The sequence below is a fragment of the Eurypyga helias genome, unplaced genomic scaffold, assembly GCF_000690775.1.
Source record: "Eurypyga helias isolate BGI_N326 unplaced genomic scaffold, ASM69077v1 scaffold6284, whole genome shotgun sequence".
Lineage (NCBI taxonomy): Eukaryota > Metazoa > Chordata > Aves > Eurypygiformes > Eurypygidae > Eurypyga > Eurypyga helias.
In genome coordinates, this window is record NW_010248099.1 from 70136 (window position 1) to 96580 (window position 26445).

A 26445-nucleotide genomic window follows, 5' to 3' on the forward strand; every position below is an offset into this window, starting at 1 on the left:
GGGCATGGATGAAACAGACCCTCTTGCAGTGGCTGCTGCTGCTCTGCCTTCTCCTCCCAAGTAAAGTGAGCTTTGCCCTTGGGGGGCAATATATTTGCTTTCCTGCCCCTTGCCACTCAGCCTGTTACCTGTTCAGGCAGTACTAAGAATTATTTCGCCTTATACTCCTGAGTATTTGTTAAGTCTCTGTACTTTACTCAGAGGTTACACTACCTGGGAATAAAACCTGGATGTCTAATTTGACAGACCCCAGTTTCAGCTACTTAATTCTTTTTTGAAAAAAGTCCCTAATAAAATGCATTAGTCTGCAGTGAGGGTGACATTTGGATGGTCTTCCATACGTAATACCTTGGGACCACATGCTGAATAATGAGGTTGAAACAAAATACTGAATAGCCACCTCATCCTGTCAGTGTCAACTTGGCTTTGAATTAAATGTTACATCATGTCAAACGAGTAGCTTCTGGTCATGAAATTAGGATGTTTATGGTATCGAACGTGTGCGGGGAAAAGTCAGAGCTAGGGTTCTGCGGGCCGCCTTAGCTCAATGTTGCATTTTTTAATGGAGGTTTGGGAGCAGTTTAGCACTTTGGTTACACTGACGTCTCTGGAACTTGCTCACAACCCAGGCTGGGATATGGTAAATGTAACACAAATGTGGAAAAAAAGATGGAGTGTAACTTTCAAGGATTAGTAGTCTGAGAATTACATACTTCTGTGAGAAGATAAGCAATTTTTTACCTTTTACTGATTTTATGTGGATTGTGAGTGATACTCATCCATGTTAGGGAATCTTGTGTCTTTGGAGCATGTTTTAAGAGGTAACATGGAAAATCAGGGCCAGGCCCAACAACAATCTTGATAATGTTTTGTAATGTGGAGCATCCATAAGTCTGGCTTAAGTTGATAATCTTCGTGTTTACAGACGCTTTGCATTGCTGCGGCGGAGCAAATCAGCCATTTGAGATCTTGCCTTCAGCGAGCCACACAGCCAGCTACTGAAAGCATCCCGAGGCGGGAGGGTCTCCAGGCTTCGTCCTGGGCTCCTGGGTCAGAGAGGTGGAAATCGTCTCAGTGGGCAGGTGGCAGCGGACTGCCAGCGTTGTGGTTGCTGGCAAGGGGTTCTCAGCTGCAGTGTGGTGCTGAGCAGAGCCAGAAGGCTCGGTTTGAGCGCACTGCACTCCGCGTGTGACCCCAGAGTGGTTCAAAATCTGAACGAGTCCTCGAGTTGCTTGCCTTTTAAAGCATCTGTGCTCAGGTTCCTGTGCAGATACAAGGAAGGTTTTAATAGTTTGCGCATCATGGGGGGATATGCAGGCAGCCCTGGCTTTTTACTCAGGTGAATAAGTAATTTAAAAAACAGTGTTGATAACAACAGGAAATTTAGCTACAATGCATAAATTAAGGAAGAAAATAATCTTTATTCTTAAAGGGTTGTAAGCTTTGTAAGATGAAAGAGATAACACAAACCACATGACCAGTTACCCTTTATGCTACCTATGGAAAAATTTATTTCCTTTGAGGTCATTTGCACCTTGCTTCCAATTTCCTGAAAAGCTCATTTAAAACAATCCCATATAGAAGCCTATTTATGATCTTTCATTTCTGATGTAGGGATCAGAAACCCGGAATGTCCCTTCCGGTCTGTGAGCCTGTACTGTCACATCAACTGTGTGACATAAGCCCATTATTTTATCAGATTTCCTCTTAAGCACTAGGTTTTCTGGACCTCATTATTCCTCAAAGGAAGCTGTTTCAAATTCCAGTAATGGTTTGATTGTCATCCTAAGCATCTTTGTCCTCTTTTTCTTCCCTGATATTTAGCCACAAATACATTTTTTTAGAACAAGTCACAAAATTACAGGTTTAGTTTTTGTTGTGCTAAATAATCCTGTCTCTTTCAGCCTTCTGTCACATCATGCTGGTAGCTGGTCTTGGTTCCCATTTCACTTAGCGTTAAGCTTTTTGGTTTTGTCTCTGTGAAGGCTCACCAGTGACACATCAACATTGTGTTTCCTGTTTCTGCTGGAAACAGTTCTCCTAATGAATCCAAATGTTAAATTTGTTTAATTCAGGGTGATATCAAATGGTTAGCTATAACCGTTTGTATATTATTACCATCTGTATGTCAAGAAATATGGTCAGATTTTCCTTTCTTTTCTTCTCTTCTCCCATTTCTGACTGATAACCCTACAGCTACCTCTTCAGTTAGAAAAGGCCTATTTCTGGTCTGTGAGTATAAATGTTTGCGTTTTTGTTACTCTGACCCAAACGGTGGTCCAGTTTCTTAGGTAGTATTTTGATCATCATTGGTATTGACTAAGATTCCCTACTCTGTTGTCAACCAATGCCATTAATCCAGTCCTAACTCTTAACTCCTAAATTAGATTGAGAATTGTCCCCAGGACAACCCACAAGATGTTCAACTTCTGCCTTTCCTCCAGGCTAATGTTCCCCTCTTAACACAGGCTGTGATCAGTTCCCTGCCCTCCTGTTTCCCAGTTCCTCACACATCTTAAAACTCCTGTGCTGATATCCATCCTTCCCTCCTTAACTAGTAATTTCCCCGGGGGAACCTGTTATCACTGAAGTGCTTTCTTGATTCAATTGTCCAGGCACACTTCTGTGAGGTATTGTCCAACTGGTGCAGGGTACCACTGCTGAGCATCCGCCGGTGTCATTATAGTGATGGGAACAGAGAGCCCTCAGCGTGTTACCAGAACGTTACTGATTCGGGCTGTAATTCATCCGAAGGACCCCTCCTCATCAAGTTATCAGAGGTCTGCTCTTTCTTGCTATGTTGGGGCTAAGGAACTCACTTTTAACTGCAGATTTCATGGATGTAGTTATAATGCAGTCGCCATTTAGTACTTCTCTCAATCCGTCTTTTCCAAAGATGCAGTGCAGTCTCTCCTGATTCTGTTTCAAGTATAGATTTTCAAAGTCTCATGCAAAATTTTTAAAAGCATTTCTAACAGAATTTTTAAAATAGGGAAGCAGCTTACGTCTCTGCAGTTAAGCATTTTTAAATTCTCTCACCTCTTCAACTGACTTTTTTTTTTTTTTAATAGCAGGCGTGATATTAGGTAGACAGCTGGTTTTGGTAGTTTTAAAGTAATTTTGCAAGATAGCTATATAAATTTGAATACCGTTTTGCTCCTCGGTTAAATCTCAGTGAAAGAACAAATGTGGCAGCATCTATCCTTTCAACATGAATTATTGTATTCGCTGTGATTTTGCATAACCAGAACATTGTGAAACATCCATAGTATTCTCTTCGCGTAAGTTTTGTCAGGTGGAGTATCTCACCAGTGTGGCAACAACAGTATATAAAACATGGGAAAAGGTCATCCCTGTTCCAACTTCCATCTGTGTACCATTGGGTCAAAGGAGGCGCAGTAAGTAGTCTGTCAGTGAAAAAATTGTTAGGGTTTTTTTTTTTTGGCTTTCTCAAATAGCTGTAGAATTCATGTTTAAAAAGAAAAGAGGTGGATTTTCTTCTCTAGAAGTTTTCCTTCCCTAAAAAAATACAGAAGTCTGTCATGTGTTAAAGTGTCTTCTGAGAATCCCAACTACAATACTGGTTGAAAGAGAGAAGGATTAATATCATTTAAAGGAAAGAAATGGAAAAGCTTTAAGGTCATTTCTTGTCATGACAAAGAAACTTAAAAAGCATGGCAGACAGGATCTACAAAGGTTTTTAAAGTCCTGTCATCAGCCCCCAATCAATAGGAGTTAGATACCCAAATTAAGAGTTCAGTTTGAGTCTTCAGAGGTATTTGGGTGCTTAACCTCCTTTTACCTTTCAGATCATTTCTGGTGATAAAACCGCAGTTCGACTGAAAACATTTTGGTGTGATACTTTTATGTCCAGCACCCAGATAATTTGTAGCACCCACTGATAATTAGCATAATGGCCATTGCTCTTGCAGGTTTGTTACTTGTTAGAATATGTGTAGAGTTGATCTTGTTTCCAAAATCTGTTTCCTTTGTGAAACAAAAACTGTGCTTTAAAATTCTTTTAACACTGAAAAGAAAAATCAGAAGTAAACTGTAAAAAGTGAACCAATAAGACAGCGTTAATGTTTGCAGAAGCCGATAATTTCGGTGAATCTGTGAAACTGCTGAGTCTGTGTGACCTAAGAATGCAGATGAACACTATTTCCATGTAACCCGTCGAACAGGCGCTGTTCTCAGCTTTGACTTTCCCGGTCGGTGCTTGCCCATCTATCTGCCTGTGCAGGTGAGGCTCCTGCCAGATTACTGAAGTCATTACCAACGTAAAAGAATAAAGACTACGTGTAGATGTGTTCAAAGTATGTTGCCGAGGTATTCCATGCACCATTAATGGTCCCTCAGAGTTCGCCAAGCCTCCACCTTAAGGGGGATCCCATCGGGAGCTGTGTGGTACAGTCAGGACTACCCCTGCCTTCAGGTTTGGGTTTTTTTTAAAGTATTTGTAAAAATCTTGGGTGGTTCAGATCTACTTGAAGTAGTCTTTCTGATAGCGGTACCTCGGGCGTGCACAGTGGAAGCGTCAGTGCCCCGTGTCAGCGTGGAATTGCTGTTTGTTTACAGTCTGGAACCACTGAATCCTTTCTGTCAAGCAGGAGGCATTCGTTCGTTATAATGCAGCCACTTACGGTCTCCACAGCCCGCTCTTGAGTGACATCAAAACATCAGCGGGAATATTGTTGTCATATGCCTTAGAGTTCGTGAATGGGCCGTGGATCCCAAAGCCGCCAGCGCTGAGTGGCATGTTTGGTCTTTTGGAGGAGCAATTCTGCCTCTGGTCCAGCATTTGCATCTTTGAGACAGTTGTCACAGCTGCTGCCGGTAATGTTGACTGTCATGTTTTTAGTGCAAATGCACCTCATCAGAATAGCCAGGCAGTGGTTATGCTCCACATGTTGTGGGGTTTCTTTTTGTTCTTTATCAATCTGGCCTTTTCTTGGAGTCGGTGCCGAGAACCAGCTGCTTTGTGGCTGGGAAGTGGATGGGCCAAGCAGACACGTTTGCTGTCCTGCCTTTGTGCCCAACTAAGGCCCTTCATCGCTCTAAAGAAAGAGCAGCCCCTGCCACCCCCCATTCTTCCCCGTCAGATCGGTGGCCGAAGTCTTCGCTCCCTCACAGCAAAGGGGTGGCTGCTTCGCAGGAGGAAATGAGTCTCAGCAGGCACAAAATCTATCGCCTGTGTTTTTATTCTTTCCATTTCGTTCAAACGGAAAACAATCTGAGCAGCTTCTGAGGATGAGGGACATAAATCTGTCTGCTGCTATTTATAGCGTGCTCGTCACTACAGCGTCTGAGCGCTTTAAGCATGTCTTTGCCGCCCAGCTGGAGGTGGTCTGCAGGCCGCTCGGCCTGTCAGGGGCAGGCGTGTGTCTCAGACCAGCAGCAGAGAGGAGCCCCCGGGGACGTCCAAGTCTCGTTCCTGCTCGGGCTGTGGCAGGGTGGCTGTTGGGCACGAGGCCTTTGGGGTGTTGTGCACTGGGAGGTGGTAGCGTGCACCTCCCTGCTTGATAGGGTGTGGAACGGCGGCCCTGAGGAGAGGCTTGCGTCAGAGCAATAAGCACCTGCTTTACTGTCCAGTAATACTGACAGGGAACGTTTTGTGTCCTGAGCCTCACAGAGGGGAGGGCGAGTGCTGTTCTTCTCTGGGTGGGTAGACAGCAGTGGATAAACCGTGTGGGTGTCTTTTGAAAGAGGCCATAAAAAGGGATCTCTCTGTTCTGGATGGGTATTTTAATAAGCAAATACCTTGCCTTTGCTTTTATTTGAATAATAAGATACCCCCTTTCTGTCTGATCTCTTTGAAAGATGCTTCACTTTCACGGCGTGTGCCTACCTACTACTCTTTATTCCCATATTACACATGGACATTCAAATAATATTAAAATCACTGATTCATAGAAATACTTTTTAAACTGTTGTTAGTCATTTTTGTATTGACTGAATTTTTCATTGGTAATACTGTTGGCAGCAGTCCATGTCTGCCTGGCTGGAGGCCAGTTTAAGCTCGGCAGGATGAGCCCTATTGTTCAGCAGACTTGGATTTTGTTAAACTCTCTAACAGAAATATGTGTCAGTAGATTTCCAGCTATAAATTGGATCATGTCGGTGAGGTTGGGAACTCGCTCAATACGAAATTGAACATTTCGCCATGCCTGTTGCTAAATATGTTTATGCATGTTTCCTCCATGGGATTTTTTATAGGAAAAAAAAAATAGGGAAAAAGTAGGGGGAAGAAAAAATCTAGACCTGTTGAGCTCTGTCTTTACCTTATACAGCTGGTACTCTCTTTTGATGTTGAGTGGTTGAAAAATGCAGGAGGCTTGGGTTTGTGCATTGCAATGTTAAAAGCAAGTCTGTTTTCCCTTTTTTCTCTGTGTGTTACAGGCAGTCAGATGCCACCGCAGCCTCCTGGCAGCCAGTCAGAATCCAGCTCCCACCCTGCCTTGAGCCAGTCACCAATGCCACAGGACCGAGGTTTGTTAGGTGTTGGGGCTTTTTTAGTTGGTGCCAAATGCAGCCTTCACTTTAACTCGCACATTAGCAATGTGAGATTTCCTGGTATTTCTTTTCTTTTCTCAGGGAAAATAATGACAGTCCTCATTGTAAAAGGCTCGGGGGGTTTCCTTCTCTGGGGAAAGAGCAATTGAACAGCAGGTTTTACCACAGTATAATTGGAAACAAGGCTTTCTCAAAATACAGTGAATGCCCACAGTATAAAGGCAGTTTGCTGTAAATACTTGATTCATGTCCTAGAGAGTTAAACTTTTCATTGTCTGTCTCGGAATTAAGATGTACAGAAATAGTGCTAGCTATGAGCACTGCAGTCCTGCTATTGTTCTTAAAATTCTCACCTCTGATGCCTTTGCATGGACACGATAGCTAGTCCTCTAGCCAGTTCTAGAAATAAATATAAACGGAAATAAACTATTTAGGTCAAATGGTTCAAAGATTTGGAAATCTTGCAAGGAAAAACCTTGCAGGCAACAGCACAGTTCTCAGCGCGTGCTGTTCTTAGCAAGTGCTTACAGAAATAAACGGCACTTTTTTTTTTTCCTTAATGTTACCATTTACAAACTTGAAGCTCTTCTCCTTTCGCCTCCTTCCGCCCTGGCTCACGAAAGGTAGCCATCACAGCTGTGTTGCATGGCCGTATGATCAGCCGCTGTGAACTGCACGTCCTGTCCATGCAGTGGTTAACATGTGCCAGCGACAAGCTTGCAAAACAGAAACATGATAACTGTGATAAACATGGAGTTATTTATGAAATGCCCCTCCTAAAATGTCTTGCTACCAGAAATATTGCAAGTAGCACCATATGGGGATACCATAAATACTAGAAGTTTTCTCACAGTGAAACAAGTTGAACTCGCAGAATGACAAATTTCTGGGACAGCATCCAGGAGGAACTAAGAGGACTCACAAAGAACAAGAGAGAGTTTCAATTTTTGCTATTTTTCTGTGATGGATGTCCCCTCCTTCAGGAATGCTGATTAATGAGAGCATGAAACACACAATTCCACACTCGTTTTGTTTTGTTCCTTTTCAGGTCATTCTTTACATACAGTTCTTGGCGCAGGGACTTATTTTCCCCTTAAAATAATTATAGAATAATGTGCATCTGGTGAAAAAAAGAATGGCCTTGGTAGGCAATACAGTGTATGGTGTTTTGTGGGATAGAATGTCACGAGGCAGTGGGAATGAATCAGGTTGAGGCTTTGAAGACCCAAGCATCTCAGAAAGATGTGTGCATTTCCTGGCAGGACTGGGTCTTGGCACAAAATGTTACACTGCCCAGCAGTTATTACTTCTCACCTGGCTTTGGGGGATGAGTTAGGCAGGTCTGACAGAGCTGGAAGGATGGAGCCTCTCTGTTGCTGTGGTAGAACAAAACTGGGGGTCATTGTATGGTCGGGGCAGGCAGAGGAATATTCAAAAGCAAAGCAGAGAAGACAGCTGTCATAACTGGGAAGTCAGACAAGCAGATAACAGTGAGAGAAATAAATTTTACAGATTGATTTAGGCTGGTTCTTTCTCTGTGCGGGAGGGTGAGAATTGTGGGTATGTTCTTAGAGAAAATGTACTTGGGAACGTTGCGATTTTTGCACTCTTCATATGCAAAATCTGGTGTAATATGCATGATCCTTGTGACCCAGCCTTGCTCAAGAAGGCCATTTGTTTCATGCAGCAGATATGAAATTTGTAACTAGCTAGGTCATATTGATTTTGCAGAACATGTTCCCCAAAGATTCTCTAAAGTCTGCGCTATACGCGCATAAATGTGCGTGCGTTCCCTTTTGCGCCCTGTCATTGATTAGAGGCTCCTTTGAAATGGAAAACTTCACCTTTTAAAAAGGCTGTTACATTAGTTGATTCCTTTGCTTGCTTGAACTGGTTTCCACTGAACTTGAAGAAAGGAAGGAGGGGGAGTGGTGGGGACTCAAAGGGAAGGTGCTTGTCATTTACTGATAAAAACCTGAGCAGAAAATCGTTGCTGCTAAGGACACCTGATCCATAGGCATCTGTTACAGTAATTTAAACTCTTCTGCTTGCTGATACACTTTCCCCACCCCCCAAAAAAGGAGAATGAAAACAAAAAACCTAGAGACCCTGCACACGATAAGGTAATGTGGTTTGTTTTAGCACTTTGTGTAACATTTCTTTCCTCATTTAGAGAGAGAATTGAATGAACAAAAGACTGCTACTGTTTTCTTGAGCAGAATGGTCTGCTCTCAATACTTGAAGAAAATGTTACTTACCAGATACCGTGAAGCTTGATTGGCAGGTGGAGTCTGAGCTGTAGCACTTCTGGGTGCTAAACCGTTACCTTGAACCATTAAGTTTACACTTACTTATTTTATTATGAAAGTGTTTGATTATATTTTACCCTACTTTTCATGGTTACTCAGCACCCAGCTGGGATTTTTATGCTTGCCTGCCTAAGGCTGTACATCCCCTGTCATACGGTGCAGCATGAAGCAATGAGCCTATTTTCACATGTACATTCCGTGTGCAGGAGGGGAGTGGCAACGTAGGTACGTATGTCCAGTAATGGGGATTTCTTGGGAGATGGGATTTTCTGTGCTCCCAGCCTACTTTTTATATAGCTTATTTCATACTTTTTGTAATAAACATTAAAAAAATGTACTTTTAAAAAATAATGTGAAAATTTGTCGTGTCCTGCTCAAGCTGTAGGACATTTGGACCTGGCTCAGCATAAACAGAGCGTGCTGCTCTAGGCAGCCCGCTTCTGTTCTCATCCCAGAATCTGTAACCGGCCGCTGGTGTTTGATACCCAGTCAGTGGAACCTTCTCAGTTCTAACGACACATGGTGCCTACCTAGGCGGTACAAACTGCGTGTACTTCTGTGTGGATAACCATTGTCTGAGCTCACAGGTCTTTGAGGGTACTGGGAGTTACGAAGTAAGCCCCGTATACCTTAATGGACCGTCAGAGCCACAGAGCTCTGGAGACAGAGGGAGGAAGCTGTGCAGGACTGGGGTCAGAAGTCTCGGAGAAGCAGGAGTAGCCATGCCCACTCACCTACACCTGCATTTAACTGCTGCTGAATCCCAGCAATTACCATTACTCAGGGAGACCACATGAGAATGTAGTCTAATTAAGCTAGTCATTGAAACTTGCTGTGCTTCTGGAGGGAAAGGGAATGCATGTTTTGCTCTTTGTTTCTGATGCAGCTACTCCAGGTTTTTCTTTACTGTGTTCAAAACAGGGTTCTTATTTTCATGTTTATTGAAGAAAAAGCTTTTTATAAACTTTCCTGCTGTCTTAGCCATTTGGCAAATAATAGGGCTACAGAGTCACTTGAGTTCCCTATATTCAGCCATACCTACTTCCCTCGCGTTTGGGTTTTGGAAGCTGCACTTTGAGGATGTGCTTAGTAGCCAGAACTGCTCGGTGGGTTAGAAGTTGTTTGTTTGGATCAAACAGAAACCCAGCATATCCAAATTGACCCCTAAATCAGTTTCCTGAAGCTGCAGCATGAAAAAGAAGCTTCCTGTCGTGGCCATTACCTTACTCTCCCGCCTTTACTTCTGTAACCCAACGGCGGTGTCCGTCTGTGCCTATGAATGCTTGCCTGTGCAAACACTAACCGGTGTCAATATGTGTCACAATAATGTTGAAATAGGTGCTTTTACCTCTGCAGAAATGAATGGTTCCTTACCTAATTTTGAAAAAGCTTAGAAAACTTACCTGACTTTAAGTAGTACTTTTCATGCTTACCCAGTTGGATATGTACGTGTCAGGTTTCAGTCTTATATTAAAATAGTGAATAGGGAGCTCCTGAAAACCATTGAATTTAATGGAAACAGTTAATGACTTCACGTTATTACTCTAGCAAGCACTCTCATAATGGGGATGGTTAAAGAAGCCTTATTTATTAGTGCAAATGTATATGGGTCAGAATTAATTTTTAAAAAATCTTTAATTGTTTTTCCCTTATAATTTTCACAGCGGTATGTAGTTAAATATTCATGATAATGCTGATGATATGCTAAAGGTCTGAAATAGATCTGGAGTCTCAAAATCAACACAGGTTATTTAACCCTTTTCATCTAATTCACCATTGGGGACTTGCTCAGTGAAATCCCAGAGCACTAGAATAATTAGAAGACAGTAATGAGGATTTAATTAGTCCTTGAGATATGCTGAAATAGGACCACTGAGAACTTTTCTGTTTGGACATGGATTGCAAGCAGAATTGATGCCGTTGCAGCTGCTGTGATGTGCTGGAAAATGTATTCTGTTGCTGGAGGCAGTTTCACGGCACCATTCTGTGTCTGTCAGATCTATGTGGAAAGTGCCCGGAGTAAGCACCTCCAAAATTGTTGAATAGTAGCCATCCTCTTCTCCGTCACCTCCTGCCAGTACCTTTTCTTTTTTGTATGTTATTCTTTCTGTTCCAGCTTTATTTCTTTCTGCCGTTGACGTGATCCAGCTTTTGAGGATTGTTGTACAGTTGTATGCTCTATTAAAAACATATCACAGACAGGGAGAGGGAGTAAGAAACTGCAGGCTTGTAAGAGTACAGGTGTTACACTAAGCAAAATTAGGATCTTTTTGACACAACTGCTTGTGAGCTTTATCCTCAGATCTAGTCCTTACTTAGTATTAGATCTTCACAGAAGCGATATTTATCAGTAGCTGCAATGTAGTAAATTTAAATAGCTTTTTTGGCAGCTAAGATGTTATCCAGCAAGAGGTAGTAACAGATGGGATGTGATCAGGCATTTTGATGTTCTCTTTGTGCTTCCCTATAAACACTAAGTAGCAACTGAATTCCTGTAACTACAATTTCTAATTTGCCCATTAGATTTCATATAGGTATTTTTCTCCCCTTTAACTGTTTTCTGGGCCTGCTTATTTGTACGCAGTCATCACATAAATTCCACCACCATGTATTTTCTTCTAACACAGCATAAGTGGTTTTGCTTGTGTGGAAGACACAGAATACCAATCTGGCATTTTGCACCCACAATTCCTGATCAAATTTATGGCTCAATACTGACATTTTGTGATAGAGGTTCTTTTCCCTGAAATCTATTTTCTTCTTTAAAAAGAAACCAGAAGGAAGAAAATAAATCAAAGAATTATTATTGCAACAAAAAAGGTACTGTATTTTGCTTTTAGATCTTAAAAAGACTTTTTCCCTGAGAATACGTTTTTTGCTCTCATGTGGGGATTTGGGATCTATTCAGAGCACTGAGGAGCTAGAGAATAAAATGATTCTTGTCATTAAAATTCTTCTGCTTGCCATGTTAACGATGACACCACTTAAGGTTAAATCAGACTTGGTAATAAGTTTACTTGATGTAGACTGGAGTGTTTCAGGCTCTTAAAGAAAGATGCTTGAGACATGCACCGAGTGCAAAGCCACAGGTATGTTTGAGTGCCTATTCTGCACGCAGCATACTCCAAGTGGGTCAGTGCGGAGGAGCTCAGCTCCAGCTGGTACGCAGAACACCAGGCCAGGCTGGGAGGAAGTCTTCATGCCTACGAAACTAGGGTTAGGGGAATTATGCCCTCAACAGCCAGAAAAGAGCGTCATGTAAGGAGGAAAAGCAGGTTTTTTCCCCCATTTTTCTACCTGTTTCTATTGTAGTACATCATGTAGCTCTGTGCAGCAAAACAGCTTATAATAAGTGTACTTTGATTAGTAATCAAAATCTTGGGGTTAAAAGCTTACTGGTTTTTACTCTGAGCTATGGGAGTGAATAGTTTTTTGTCCATCTGTCTCCCAGGCATTGCAGTTAGACCCTGCTTTTCTTGCCTGAAAGTATTAGAAGTGATGTTACTCTGCCCAGCCAGGTTAATTCTTAAATCAGTTGCCTTTTCAAGATGCTGGTTTCAGGCTGCACTTGGAATGCAGACATATACCAGCCAGTCTCAGCTTTAGGTTGATCGGATCAGTTGTGGCCTGCGCTAAATATACAGCAGCATTCGCCATCTGCAAGAAGAACCGACGGAGGAAAGGCTATGATTTACATGTGATAAGCCACACTGGGAGAAAGTAAAACTGTAGAAGTAGGATTTGAAGTAGGTAATAATATCTGTACAATCAAAACCCAGAGACAGGTCTCTCAAGTAAATTTTGTATACTAGCAGCTGGTCATTGCTTTCTTCTTGTTGATGTTAAATCTTGTTAGGCTTGGGGATGAATCTTTATTTCATTTTTTTGAAACTAAATTGGGGATTCGCTTTTTGAGATTAGGGAGCAGAATTGAGTTATTCCAAAAGAGTTTATGTAGTTGCCAGCAGAGAGACTTCTCAATAGAAAAGTTTCCTCTGACTTCATTAGGCAGCCGTCAGATTCCCTGCCTCTGGGCTCAGGGAGCAAGATAAAGCCACAGGCAGTCACTGATGAAGAGGTTGACAAAGTGACAGTCGATGTTCCCGTTACCAGGCTCGCTGTAAAGTTACTGGGTGGTGCGATCCCTGTCCTTGGGACAGCTTCCCATCGTGGCCTATAAACGAGGAGCTGCCCGTGGGCTGCCTGTTCAGCGTCGTTTCCAGGACACTCTGCTCCCTCAGTACTCAAGTTAAATTTTTTATGAAACTTCTCTAAAAATAAAGAACTTCTCATCTAAGACCCTTAAATTAATATATAGGGCAGTGAGCTGAAATCTATATAATGTATGTATTAATAGCTAACACTGGTTAGTTGTTCTCATCCCAATGGATTCTGAAAGGCTGTAGAATAAACACTCATCAGGGAACAGTTGCAAATCAAGGAAGGGAAGAATCAGTCAAATAGTAACCCATGGTAAAATAAGAACAAGATGAAGGTATTTTGGACTGAGGACAGCCCACTGATTTTGTATTTTTTAATAAATATTAATATTTATTTTACATGTATGCAAGACAGAAAAGACACGTTGCGTCTATTTCAGTCTTGTCCACAAAAAAACCCGTCTATATCTCATTGTATTCAATATATTCACTTCATGAAAAGGAAGATCTGAGTTTCGGTGAAGCCCTTGAACAGGAGTCTCCAGGGAGGGTAAATTTTTCAAACCTGAAATTTAGACCATTAGGCCTGCAGGCCTTGCACATTACACATTGAAAAATGCCGTTCCTGCTTTGCTATCCTCTGTGATTTTCATAAGTCTGTGTGTTATTAGGGAAACTTAGACAAATGTTGATTGTATAAAGCAGACTCACTCCTCAGGTTTTTCATGTTGCTGCTCAGATGAATTCCAGCAGCCCAAGTCACCTATTGAAATGGAGGATTTGCTTTGGGGGCAATTGGGAGGGCGGGGTGGGGTGCTTTTGTTCTACAATTCACTGTTACCCTGATTTTCCGAGCACTATAGTAAAAGCATTTTGTGTAAGGCATGTTAGAGTAACAAATGGTGTGTAAGATGCTGGATGAGCAATAGTATTTTATTCTGTCTGTGCATCAGCATCTCCACAAATGTCTTTCCTTCTCTGCCCTCAGTATGGCACTTAAAATTTACATCAGAGAGCTTTACGCAAGGTTTGCATTAGGAAAGGTTGGATATTTCTTCCCCAGCTACCATCTGTGTAATCTGTCTGATCCTTCCCCAGATTCTAATTTATCAGTGATAGATTATATGAATTTCAAGGCTAGGCAGTAGCAGAGGGAGGTTTAGGGGTGGGAAAAATTTAAACATTATTGCATGCTATACATAGACTGGGTTTTGTAATACCAGAGAAAGAAGCAGAGGAGATTCAGCCAGTTAACCTAATAGCACAGCTGGTAAAACACTAGGGGGTCTGGGTTAAAACCTTAGCTAGGTCATTAGTTTCCATCTTCCCCAAAGCTATTCACATCGTGAAGAGAAGCAGTCAGGCAAATAAACAGTGAGGAGACTGTAGGATAGATATTAAAGCATAGTAAGAAAATACTTTAAAAAAAACCCCCAAACAATCCAGTGTTTTTTACTAGACAAAACTGATCCTTTTGTGAAAAGGAGAAATGCCACAGTGATCTTTTCAGGAAGCCCCAGTTTTGCTAAGGTGATGTTTTCCATAACTGCTGTTTCCCATAAGCAAAGAAGCATCCTCTGTTGAATGGGTGTGGAGAAATGTGGTGGTTGTTCTGCAGGGAGTAGCAGATGCCAACGTGAAAATGTCCAGGTGCCAAAGGGAAACCATGTCACTGTTACTCTGGCCCATAGAACTTTAGTTGTGGTGCCCTGATGGACTCGGAGAAGACGACAGTGTTTATGTGGACTGAAGAAAGAGCTCAGTGTAGAAATAAGTTTGGGTTTCCCCCCATCCGCCCTGGTAAAAGGGGAAACAATAACAAACTTTCTCCTAAAAACTCTTTGGAACTTTTTTAAAAAATAGATTGTGATTGGAAAGAAGAAATGAGGATTTTAAAATCAATTTTTTTTTTTTTTAGGGTGTTTTGGTTTTGGTTTTTAATTAGTTTTTATATTAAAAATTTATTATAAAGAAGATTGTTAGCCTTCTCATTAGAGGCTAAAGAATAAGCCTCTTAATCTCTCCTGTGTCAAATGATGTCTACATTTTTTTATGCTGCTACCCTTCAGTTGCCCAAGTTGCTTGTCAGCAGAAGTGTTTGCTCTGTACCAGGGATATTAGTAAAGATCTGGTGTATTCAGTAGTAAAATACTCGTGTCAGTACTACCCATGTCAGTGCTGCTGCTTGGGATGCATCTGACAGGTTCACACCAGAGCCGTCCAAAGATGCTGTATTGGTTCACTGCCTTAACTTAGCTGTGCTAAATGTGGATCAGAATCTTGTTTGCCATCTGTTTGTGAAGGCGTTTTATTTATTTCATTTCAGGTTTTTACCAGCCTATTAACTGGGCAGGAATATTGAGAATTAGTGTTTGCATCATTCAAATGAGGTTTGCACTGCAAGTTTTACTCATGCTCACCCTCCCATCACCCTGTAGTGTATATTGCTAAGTCAGATGTTCCATGTGTCACAAACATAGGTTTCATATGTGCTGTTACCAGTCCATCTGGGCATAGTTTAGTAAGGCTGGCTTCTGGAAAGCGAGAATAAGAGCTGAGGAAACTGCGTTATCTTGAATGTAAAGAAATCTTGTGCCTGCTTGCTCTAGAGGCCAGTTTTCTTAGGCTACCTATATGGTTTTCCTTGATTTGCTTAGACTGTACATGGGTCAGACCTTCCCCGGTTTCTTCATTGCTGTTATTTGGTTAGACTTGTATAAAAGTTTTGGCTGCTTAGATTTTTCCAGCATCTAAAACTCTCACTGTGTCCTTTTGAATGTGTATTTTAGACACACACCACCTTAGGGAGGTACCACGCTATTCTTTGCCAGTGACAGTAAGTAGCTTGTGGCCAGGTACCGCTGCCCCCCACCTCCCAAGCAGTGGCACAGCAGTATTTTCTTAGCTCCTACAGTCTGTAAGCCGCTCATCTCCCAGTTTGACCACACCAGTTGCAGATGTTTGTTCCAGTACCATCGACAAACTCTGCAGGTGACCTGGTTGCATATTTGGGATCCTGGTGTGTCAGGCTTATGTTGAGAGTGAGGCACTCTTTCAGTTACCAAACCACTTCATTAATGTGTGAGTCTTGTTGAGTTGGATGTTTCCTCACAATGCTACCGAGGTGCTGACTGTGGACCTGTTTAGCTGGGCAAAAACCCCAGACCTGGTTCACTGGTCCAGAGGCTTTCTGAGCTGTCCTGGCTATCTGAGACAGGTGTGGGCTGGGGAGAATTCCAGTCTAACTGATCTTCCTGAGCATCCTGCCATGCTAACAGGTTGCCCAGTTTTATTATGGCCACTGCACAGAATACTGTTTTCCGTTTGTTTAGCTTTACCTTTGTGTTGTTTATCCATGGACGAGCTACGTTTGGGAGTCACCACTTTAGATCCATCTCAGTTCTCTCATATTCTCTGGTGAAAATCCTGAGATAGGGAGTGCAACTGAAACGGCTGTCTGAGGAAGGAAAGTCTGCCAAAAACTGTGTCATGGGTGTGCAAACATTTGCTCTTTTTTCTCGGGAGTACTGGCCAGTGCCTTGCTAACAGACCGAGCAGTGGAAATTTGTGTGGTTGCCCACACACAAGGTTTTCCTTTACTGGTAGTGAAAAATACCTCTTTTCACAAACTTAGTTTTTTGAAACTGTTTTGTAAGTAGATGTTATTTTTCTCTGATTATTTGATTAGTGAGTTCATCCAATCTGTTTCTGCTTTTCTTATTCCATGAAAAATCATGGAATAAGAAAAATCAGAGTAATAAGCCTGTCTAGACCCTTCTTTAGCCTCTGCCCTTGAACGAGGAGAACTTCCTTATTCCTTACTCAGAAACATTCCTCAGTTGCTTCGGTCCCACGCTTTGTCACTAAGTACTTCTGTCTAGAAAGGGCAATAGCCTGATGCTCTTTTTCTTATGTAAGTTCTTTTTCACAACATAGCGTTGCACGTTGTATCTTTCCTCATTTTTTATTTATCAAGTGTGATACTTAATGATGCTCTGCTATTGCTGTAAACTCCAAGTTTTCCTGAGCTTCAAATGAGTAAGTGTTCTATGTGTTTTCAGTTTAATTCATTCATGAAAATCGATGCACTACTCCTGGCTAAATCAAAAGACCTCTTATTGACTGCGGGTTAAGTGTGTGCCAGTAGACACTTGCTGTCCATCAGCAGACATGCAACAGCTTCCTTTGTGTTTGAGCTCCTGCTTTCCTGGAAAGATTTTTTTTTCATATTCAAGCCAAGACTTCAAAATATTAAAAGAATCCATTTCAGATTTTATGGCAACACCTAGCATATTTGGTGGGTGTTTTTCATGGTTAGTGTTAAGGAGATAGTATTCAGCAAACATGATTTTTGTATTGGTCAGTGTACAAATGTAATTAAGACAACCTTGGTGCATAATTTCATGAAGCTTTAGTAAATTACTGTGGTTTATCTATTTTGTGTATGCATATGCACAAGGGAAAACCAAGATTTTAAATGTTTTTACAGAGGCATCATAAATGGTATTAGCTGTATGATGTATATACCATATGCTAGTACTGATAGGACAACAGAAGCTTCATTTTTGTCTTTTCTTGTACCAAAGGAGCAGAAACACTACTATCATAAGCCTTACCCGTTTTATATTGTTTCCCTATATTTTGCTTAAAAGAAGACAATTACACTGCTACCTGACCCTTTTTTAACCTTTTATGTATGTTCTATTTGAACATGCAAACGTATTTTATTATAGTTATGGTGTGCTGACTGTTAATAATATACTACTGTTTCATTTAGAGCTAAAAAAAAAAAGGCAAAGATCACACTACAACCTTAAATTGGGTTTTGATAAAGACAACCATTCTTTAGGTACGTAAATGTACTATAAAAAACAACTAAAAAGGAAGAGTTCTGGCAGGCTCACTTTATTCAGCTGCTCCTGAAATGGCTTAGTTTGCCAAAATCCACTCCAGTATTTTTTTCAGTAAGTAATCTCTTGTTGTGATGGCAAGTAAAGCATTATTTGTACCTCTTTTATCTCTGATATTAAGGGAAGGGAGTAGATTTGTCCACCGATGAGCATGTTGCCATTGCAATTTTTAGAGTCTTAACTCATAGCTGTTTCCTAGCAGTTTATTTAAAAGACAAAAAACCCCACCTTGCTGTCACAGAGGTTGACATGCCAGATGCAGTCTGGCTGTTTAATCACTCGGCCGCCCTTACTCCAGTGCAGCTCTAATGTAATCCTACTTCCCTTCTTTACAAAAGCAAACTTTACCTTAGATCTAATTTTCTGGAAAGAAAATACATTTCTTTTTGTATTGGTTATAAAATGAACACTAGGGAAAATGTTTGTAAATAAGGAAAAGTGAGTGTATGCCAGCTGTTCCCTTTCATCTCTTATAGGATTTCTAGAATTGATGTTGTTTTCTCTTTATGATGCAAGAATGTTAACATCTTGACCAGAAACCCCTTTTATCTCTAAGACATCTGAGCTTTGTGCAAATATTGATACTTCAAACTCATGCGCTGATCTCTGAATGTTCGCTGGGCTCTTCACGGAGGTAGATGAGGAGAGAGTCATGTTTGTTGTAATGGAATCCGGATCGTGGTAAGGACCTAATCATACCACCTTCTCCACATCGCATCTGCAGCTGAAAAGACTCCTGTGCTCTCTGGAAGGAAGTTGGAGCATGTCCTGTTTTAAAGCTTCCTTTTTCCTTAATCCTTTACCTGTCCATGTTCAAGAGAAGACAGCAAAGCCAACCTCATTTGGGAGGGATCTCACACCCTCTGGGATGGTGAAAATCATGCCTCAGTTCAAAAGCTGTTAAGGGGTTTGTTCCATTCTTGTTGCGTTAATCGACGTCTCTGTAAATTAAGGCCAGAGCATGAGTTTGAGTGGTATCGCACAGTTCTTGATGCTGTTGAATTATTGGTGTGCCCCACGGCATGGTTTTGGCTGATGCTTGTGGGCACTCCCTGAGAATACAGTCCAGGGCATAGATGAGTCATGGAGAAGTCATACAGATAAGACTTTCAGGCCTGAGTGGCAAGGTTTTGCTGGATGGATGTGAGCACAGCACACCATTCTCCAGGCCAGGGAATGGTCCTAGTGTGTTTTATTTATGACTGTACACACAGCCATGCAGTCCACTCCACACCATCACAAACGGATCAGGAGAAGTTTCCTCAAGGTCATTTGAGTAGAAACATTTATTTCACTTACTGCTCTAGTCCCTTCAGGACCCCTTCTGACAACTGCAGAGCTGACTAAAACTAATGTTCTCCATGTTCTCCATTAGACATTCGTCCATGTTCGCCGTTAGATTCAACAGCCAGCAGTCCCTCTGCATCGCTACTGGAAATCACTACAACCCGTACAAGTGATAGCTTTTTAATGTGTCATCCCTCCTCGCAGTCTTAAGGAAAGTACTGCCTGCAATAATAACTGGGCTGAAAAACCTTTATCGCTAGCACAATGTTTGGAAAGTTATCTCATATAGATTAAAAGGCCCAGGGTGAACAGAAAACCCTCACTTCTGTACTAGATACAGCTCACTTCTGTACGAGATACAGGAGTAACTTTACTATCTTTATAATAAAAAAAACTTAGTGTGGCCAGTACAAAATTTTTCATTTAAATGGATCCCATGAGTGTGATATATGTGGTGTATGTGTGTCAAGAATTTATTTCATACAGACGTCCGATTGTATTAGGTTTCTAAATTAGTTACAGCACCGCCGGCAGAAGGCATAGGCTTCGTAATAAGATTTGTGCGCAGAGTGGAACTGTTTTAAAAATCGAGGGGTCTGTTTTAAAATAAAGCTAAGTGGAGAAGGCCATACGATCTTTCCTTTGCACAAGTGTGGCGTTTTCCAATGAGGCACAGACCAGCTTCCAAACCGCCGTTTAGCCCTCGGTTATTTGCCGTGTCCCACACCAGTGCGTGTCGTCCGGCTTCCTCCAGCGCAGGTGCCTCCAGTTCAGAAGTGATCAAACCCTTTGTCTTGGGGCTTGCACAAGGATCAGGAAAACTCTGTGTGTTCTGCCAAACCTTGTAGTTGTTAGAGTTCTAGCACGTTACGGGTTGAGCTGTTCGTAGTACGGGAGAACTGGGCACAAGGGGGTGCAAGATCGTCTCAGCTCCTCGTTTTGTCACCCGTGTACAAGCAGGGAGGCTGACCTGCTGGAAGGTTGTTCATGCAGTGTCACCTACCATGTCAGCAACAGCAGCACGAGGATGAGAAACTTATTCTTGAGTTCAGGACGTGCTTGTTGGGACTGCGGTCCCTGAGGAGAGAGAGACCCCTGGGCCGCCCCATCGTGGCAGCTGTAGCACCTCAGTGTTTGTGGTTACGAGACAGATAACAGATCTTTATGTGGCTCAGAAAAAATTCACCTCTCTTCGTTCATCAGGTACTGAGTGTTCGGTCTGTGTCATTTGATGCTAACAGCGTCAGGAAACCCCAGCCCTTTGGGAGGGTCATCCTTCTGCCACTTCTCTCTCCTCCTGTCACCCACTTCTGTCCAACTTCACAACTTGGTTTTGCCTCTCTCTTTCCTTTTCTCATTTTTTTTTCTTTTTTCTGATCCTCCTTTCAGCAGCTTACAGTTGTCCACTTACTCTCTGGGGGTTTCACTCTCACCTTTCTGCTATTCCCTCCCTCAAGGAGGGAAAGGCATAATTAAAGCTGCCGGGCAGGGTGTCTCTTGGCTTCCGACTTCGCGCCTCCCCACACGCCGGCCACTGAAACTAACGGAGGGGAGAGGAGAACGGGCATCTTTCTTAAACAGTGCTTCAGCTCTCGGTGGCCTCAAAGCGTGGGTGCCTGAACTAGTTGCGGGATGGGCGGAAATGCAGACCTGCTGGTGGACGTGGGCCCCGCGGGCAGCAGTGTGCCGTGTCTCCAGCTGCATGGGGCGCGGGGGAGCTGCCAGCAGCCTCCTGGGCCGCTGGTGACAGCAGAACAAGCGCTGTCCTTCACTGCGCTCGTGCTTTGCCTCAGAGAAACGGGAAGACAAAATCTACTATGCAAGCAGAAGAGAAAAAAGAGCGAGCTTCCTTCAGAAATTGGACCTGGCTGGCTCCTCAGCACATCCTCTTAGACACTGAATGCAGCACTAAAACCTTTTGGGGTAAAATGTGAGAAAACCAGCATCCCTGCGCAGGCAATTCATGGGCAGAACTGCAGGATTTTTCCCAGTTCATGAAAGCCTAAAAAACCCTGCCACAAAACCCTTTTCTTCTCCCATTTAATATGCTTAGTTCTGTTCCTTTATACAAAGCTTCTAGATTTTATAGCATTTCACTAGGTCTCTTGCTGCAGCTTTTGAACCTTAAATTAAATTGGGATTCATTAATACATTTCAGAAAGGGAAAAAGGGGATAATGCAATACAGGTGTGCTGAGGACAGGCCAGAGGAAGAACCTAGGGCACAAATGCACACCAAAACGACTGTGGTTTTTTTCTGGCTGATATGACTAGCCTTCACATAAAGGGAAATTTTTAGATCCTGAGAGTGTGTGGGTAATAGGAGTGTTCACAGTGGATTTCTTTATGCTGAAGTTCTGCATTTTGGTAGCAACATACGTATAATTTTGGAAGTTATGACACTTCCACTGTAAGTCATCAGGCAAATTCCCTACTGCTTACTAGGTAATACAGATAATTGCCTTTATTTTTTTTTCCTAAGGATTGTTTTCATTTTAAAACCAGCAGCCATTTGTAAATGAGCAGGAAGGCCCTGTCTTTTGTTTACAAGCAGAAGTTTTTGAGCCTTGTATGAGACAGCTTGGCTGACTTGGAGATGCCTCTGTATCTCTTTGTATGAACAATAGCAAGTTCTGGGTATCTTTAGTCTGAAAAATAAAGAAGGTTAGTTTGTTTTGTTTTGGTTTGGTTTTTTTTTTTTTTTAATATCAAAGATTTCTTAAATGAAGAACACGTACTTGAATATTAATTTTCTCTTTGGCGCTTTTCCCCCTTTAGGTTTTATGACAGGCATACAGAGGAACCCCCAAATGTCACAGTATGGACCTCAGCAAACTGGACCTTCCATGTCACCACACCCCTCACCTGGAGGCCAGGTGCATCCTGGAATCAGTAGCTTTCAGCAGAGTAATTCAAGTGGTACTTATGGGCCTCAGATGAGCCAGTATGGACCACAAGGTAAAATGATTTCTGGTAATACATATGATATTTTTATGTATGTGTATTTGTAGTGCGTATATGTATACATCTCATGTATGTAGGTAGGTGTGATTTCTTAAAAAAAAAAAGAAACACCAACTCCTCACACACAGCACCCTCCCCAGAAAAACCTAAACAAACCTAAACGGTCATTCAAAGGTGGAATTGCACTTTGTGGAAGAAGCTGCTTGTGTTACTAGGAACCTTTCTCTATATAAAAATAGTGACCTTAAATTGGGCAAGAAAATGATGAATCTGTTGCATTGCCAGGGTAATTGTTTAGGAGCCCAAGCATGTCATCTCTGCGACGGGGCCACATTTGACCACGCATGGAATAAGGGTCACAACACTGATCCCAAAATAGGACTTCTTTTCTTAGATGGAATCCCAAGGCCAATCTGAAATTGCATGGTGACTGCGAGGGTTAAAGTCTTCTAATGAGCATAATAATACAGTGGCTACTGTGGGAATATAATATTGAGCTCTAATGCATACGGTTTGTGAATGTTAACTAACCCTTCAGACTGAGAGAGACAGTTCCTTTCATTTTGCTTGTTTGACAGAATTGGTGGAGGACTGTAACAAAACTAAAATACACAGTTTCTGCCCCTGGACATTCAGTGCATACAACCTTGAACTTGTCTATTTTTTTTGCCTTTAATGGGTAACCTTTATATGGTATGCATCTGGTTAGGGGTTTAATGAACTTGAGGTCAAGGCACAGAATATATAAGGGGCGGTATTTTCTTTAGAGATACATAAAGAAGCTTTTCTGTTTCAGCAGTTCCTACTATTGACTTTCTTACTTAAAATCCTCAAAAAGAGCTGGAGCCAGCGATGGGAAATTCTGTAAGGGCTCAGTGACTTGCCCGAGCTAGCGAGGATGGTTATTTTGGTCTCGGGAGTTTCTGAGAACTAGTTCTGATGTTTGTTTGCAGGGAGCCTTGCTGCTCTGTGCAGTGTTCTTGTCTGTTTCATCTCTGGGTCGCGTTTGTTGTATTGTTCTCAGCACAGGGCTACAAGCCAAGATTTCCCAGTTTCTAATTTTGGCTCTGCCTCTTACACCATCTTTCGACTTAGGCAAGTAGATTTCTCTGCTTCGCTTTCCTTAACTGTAAAATAGGGCTAGTAATGCCTTATAGCCATGTGTGAAGATTAATTACCTAGCTCCCGTTGACTGGTGCTTTCCTTTTATTTGGAAAGCATTCTGTGGCCATAAAATGCTGTCCAAGTGCTTATTTTTATCTGCACAGTGAGCAACTAGCTTAACTGGTAAAAATCCAGTGGATTTATGATGTGCTATCCTGACTTCCAGCTGTACTGCTGCTGCTGAGATTCCGAACCATGGGAATAGTGGGTGTCAAGTGCAGTAAAACATTAGCCATCCACACTGATTGAATGGAAAGGGTTTTGTACTAAATCAATGCATTTAAGTAACACGCCGAATACTACTTTCTTTTTTGCTTGAGTTCAGCAGTTCTTTTCCTCCCTCTGTAGATGAAAGTGCCTATGTAATGATTTTATGGGTCGTGGTCAGGAAGAAACGGCTATTAAAAAGTGAACTTGAGGGGCAGGAAGAAAATGAGCATCATTGTCATTAACAGGCCATTTCAGAAGGGTCTGGTGAATAGTGTGATGGATGAAAAGCGTGTTCTTCTGCCAGCTCATGGAGAGTACCGGTGATCCTGTGCACTGGTCATCATAAAATTAGGGCCCTGCAGACTTTCAGCTCTACAGGTAACAAATAGAGCAGAAGAATACTATGTTTTTGCCAGGCTAATGTGACCATTAATAAAATCCAGGGATGAAGATGGTGATATTTCAAAATCATGTATTTACCTGGATTTAATTTTTTGTAGCATTTTTCATTTCTAGTGAAAGCAATCTGTAGTTGCATCTCTTAACATACACTCTTGCAAAGCACAATTATATGTCAGCAATGATGAATATATAACAACGTCACCCCATTTGTCTTTTATTGCCAAAATAACAAATATATTAAAAATTACATGGGTTGCAACTGAGTTCTTGAATTATTAAACTAAAATAATTTGCAAGGTTTTTATTTGCTTTCTGTGTTTTGTTCACACAGGCCTTTCTCCAGGATACTGCTAAACATAGGCTGACTTTTTGACAGGGCTACTTATATTTTTATATATGTGTCAAACCATTCTGTGCCATTAAGCTTTTAGTCTGAATGCTAGATTTCACTGTGTGCTGTCCTGAAGACCGTTGCTCAAGGCTAGTGTCCTTTCTCTGCAGTGGAATTGCTCACCATAGTAAAGACTACACCATTAAGGTTGAGTTGGAGAAATTAGGCCCCAGTTCATGAGAGCAGAATGATCCGTTTCACGATATGGTTGATTTATTTGGTTTTCATGTGTTTACATGACACTTAGATCTATAGTAAGAGTAGGATATGTTTTCCCAGGAAGCAGGTCTGTACCGGGGACCTTGTCCAAGCCTATGAAACCATTTCCTACAAAAATAAAACATGGCTTTGGCTCCACACTTCTGTGTGTCTGTGCTACAGCACAGGAGCATGCCGTACAGAACGTTTGTTTTCATTTTGCATTAAATCCCAGCATTTTCCTGTCCCAAGGATAAAGAAAAGCAGACAAAGAATGGAAGCTGTTACTGAAAGAAGCAGTCTTTTTGGTTTGTATTTGGACAAAATCTAGCTCGGGGGCTAATGAAGCTCTGGTCTATGACCCGAGCATCAACCTGCTGCCACAGCAAAATGTCCCTTAAATGCACTCTGGAGAGCAGTCAGATGCTGTAATGAGGTGGGGCTTTTAAGACTGGGGCAGAGAAAAACTTGCTGTGGATCAGTAAAACGTGTCAGAAATGCATCTCATCTCCCTAACTTTTCCTGCTCAATTTGGCAGTAATTGATTCTGTTTGGATGTAGCAAAGAGATAAACCACTAGTGAGTATGTTTGAACCACAACCCAAAAAGTTCATAGTAAGTTAAATCCTCTTTTGTTCATGGTAAAGTAATATGAATTGAGTATTTCTGCTTTGTAACCTTTAATGCTGGACTCATTTCACAAAAACACTTTGCCATCTAGCTCCCACTGATTTTAATCCTAGATTTTAATTAAAGCGGTAGCATGTTAAGGATGAGATGCCCTAAGTATCTCAAGAGTCTGGACCTCAGAACCCAGACACACATATGCAACAGCCTGTGGAGTTAAGACTTAAATATCAACTGTTACCTACTGAAGTCCCCTAGGTAAAACAGTTTCAGAGGAATTCGGAACAATGCATTTAAATTGTCTGTACGAGAAAAACGAGATGGTTAAGTGCACATGTAAACAATTCTAAAATGATTTTAAGATGCTCTTTTTAATACTGTGGCTCTGACCTATGTTTCTAAAGCAAAGGGCAAAACTATCAGGTACTTCTCAGATTTCCCTCTTTTCAGCTTGCCTAGAAATGGCAAGGTATCAGAGCACTTTGTTCAGCAAACCTGGACAAAGTGGACCAGAGTTTCAGCAGTGGGTGTGAACATCTGTCACTGGCAGGTTGTTAGTAGGCTTTTTTATATTTTATCTTTATTACACTATTTTTTTTTCTTCCCAATTCCACTTACTGCTTTAGATTTTCTCATGCATTTGAGATGTCGTCTCTCTGGGTACAATTCTACGCTGCCGAGGGGGAGTTGGAATCAAAAATCCCTCGGATATGGCGGGGAGGAGTTGTTCAGCAGTGTTGTACAGCCGCTGTTGCCAGGCTTGTACCCACTTGAAAAGTGTGGGCTCTTGGACTTGGCTGCCTGACACGTCCAGCTGATGTGGGCTGGCCTAGCATCTGCTGCATTCATTGTGTTTAGTGCTGCATCCATCTGTTTTCTGTCAAAGCCACTGCCAACAAATTACTAATCTATTAGAGAGACATGGAAATAAAACTGCACTCCTCATTCCTGGCAATTCCTCTTGTATTTTGTTTGGCTTTTATTTTGCCTTTTTTTTTTTTTTTCCTCCTGCGGTCTGGGAAAGGTATAAGAATAGCTAGTACTTGAGGTATTATGGAAATGCTTGGGGGAAAAAAAAAAGATGTGGAAAAAAACATTGAAACTTGTTTTCCTTAGTTAAAAGATACCACTTCCCTGTGCTCTTGGATGTGTATCTCTGGAGATGAGTGATTAAGAGCTATTTTAACTGAGCCACATATTTTTAAGGAGAAGATTCCACTGCTTTTTCTGTGTTGTGCTTGTGCTGGAGAAGCCAGAACATGAAAGAAGAGATTTTTTTTTTGTCCCGATTCAAAATAACATCAAAACAGC

General features: G+C 41.8%; 1 protein-coding gene across 1 annotated transcript in view; it reads left to right on the top strand.

Moving 5' to 3' along the window:
* LOC104509109 (AT-rich interactive domain-containing protein 1B-like) overlaps window positions 1-26445 on the top strand; it is a gene marked incomplete at its 3' end in the record, with an annotated part of 82718 nt that overhangs the window by 25420 nt on the left and 30853 nt on the right. The window contains exons 3-5 of the mRNA XM_010150938.1: window positions 4711-4836; window positions 6400-6489; window positions 21957-22136. Coding sequence (XP_010149240.1) covers window positions 4711-4836; window positions 6400-6489; window positions 21957-22136 — 396 coding nt within the window. The remainder of the gene's footprint in view (window positions 1-4710; window positions 4837-6399; window positions 6490-21956; window positions 22137-26445) is intronic.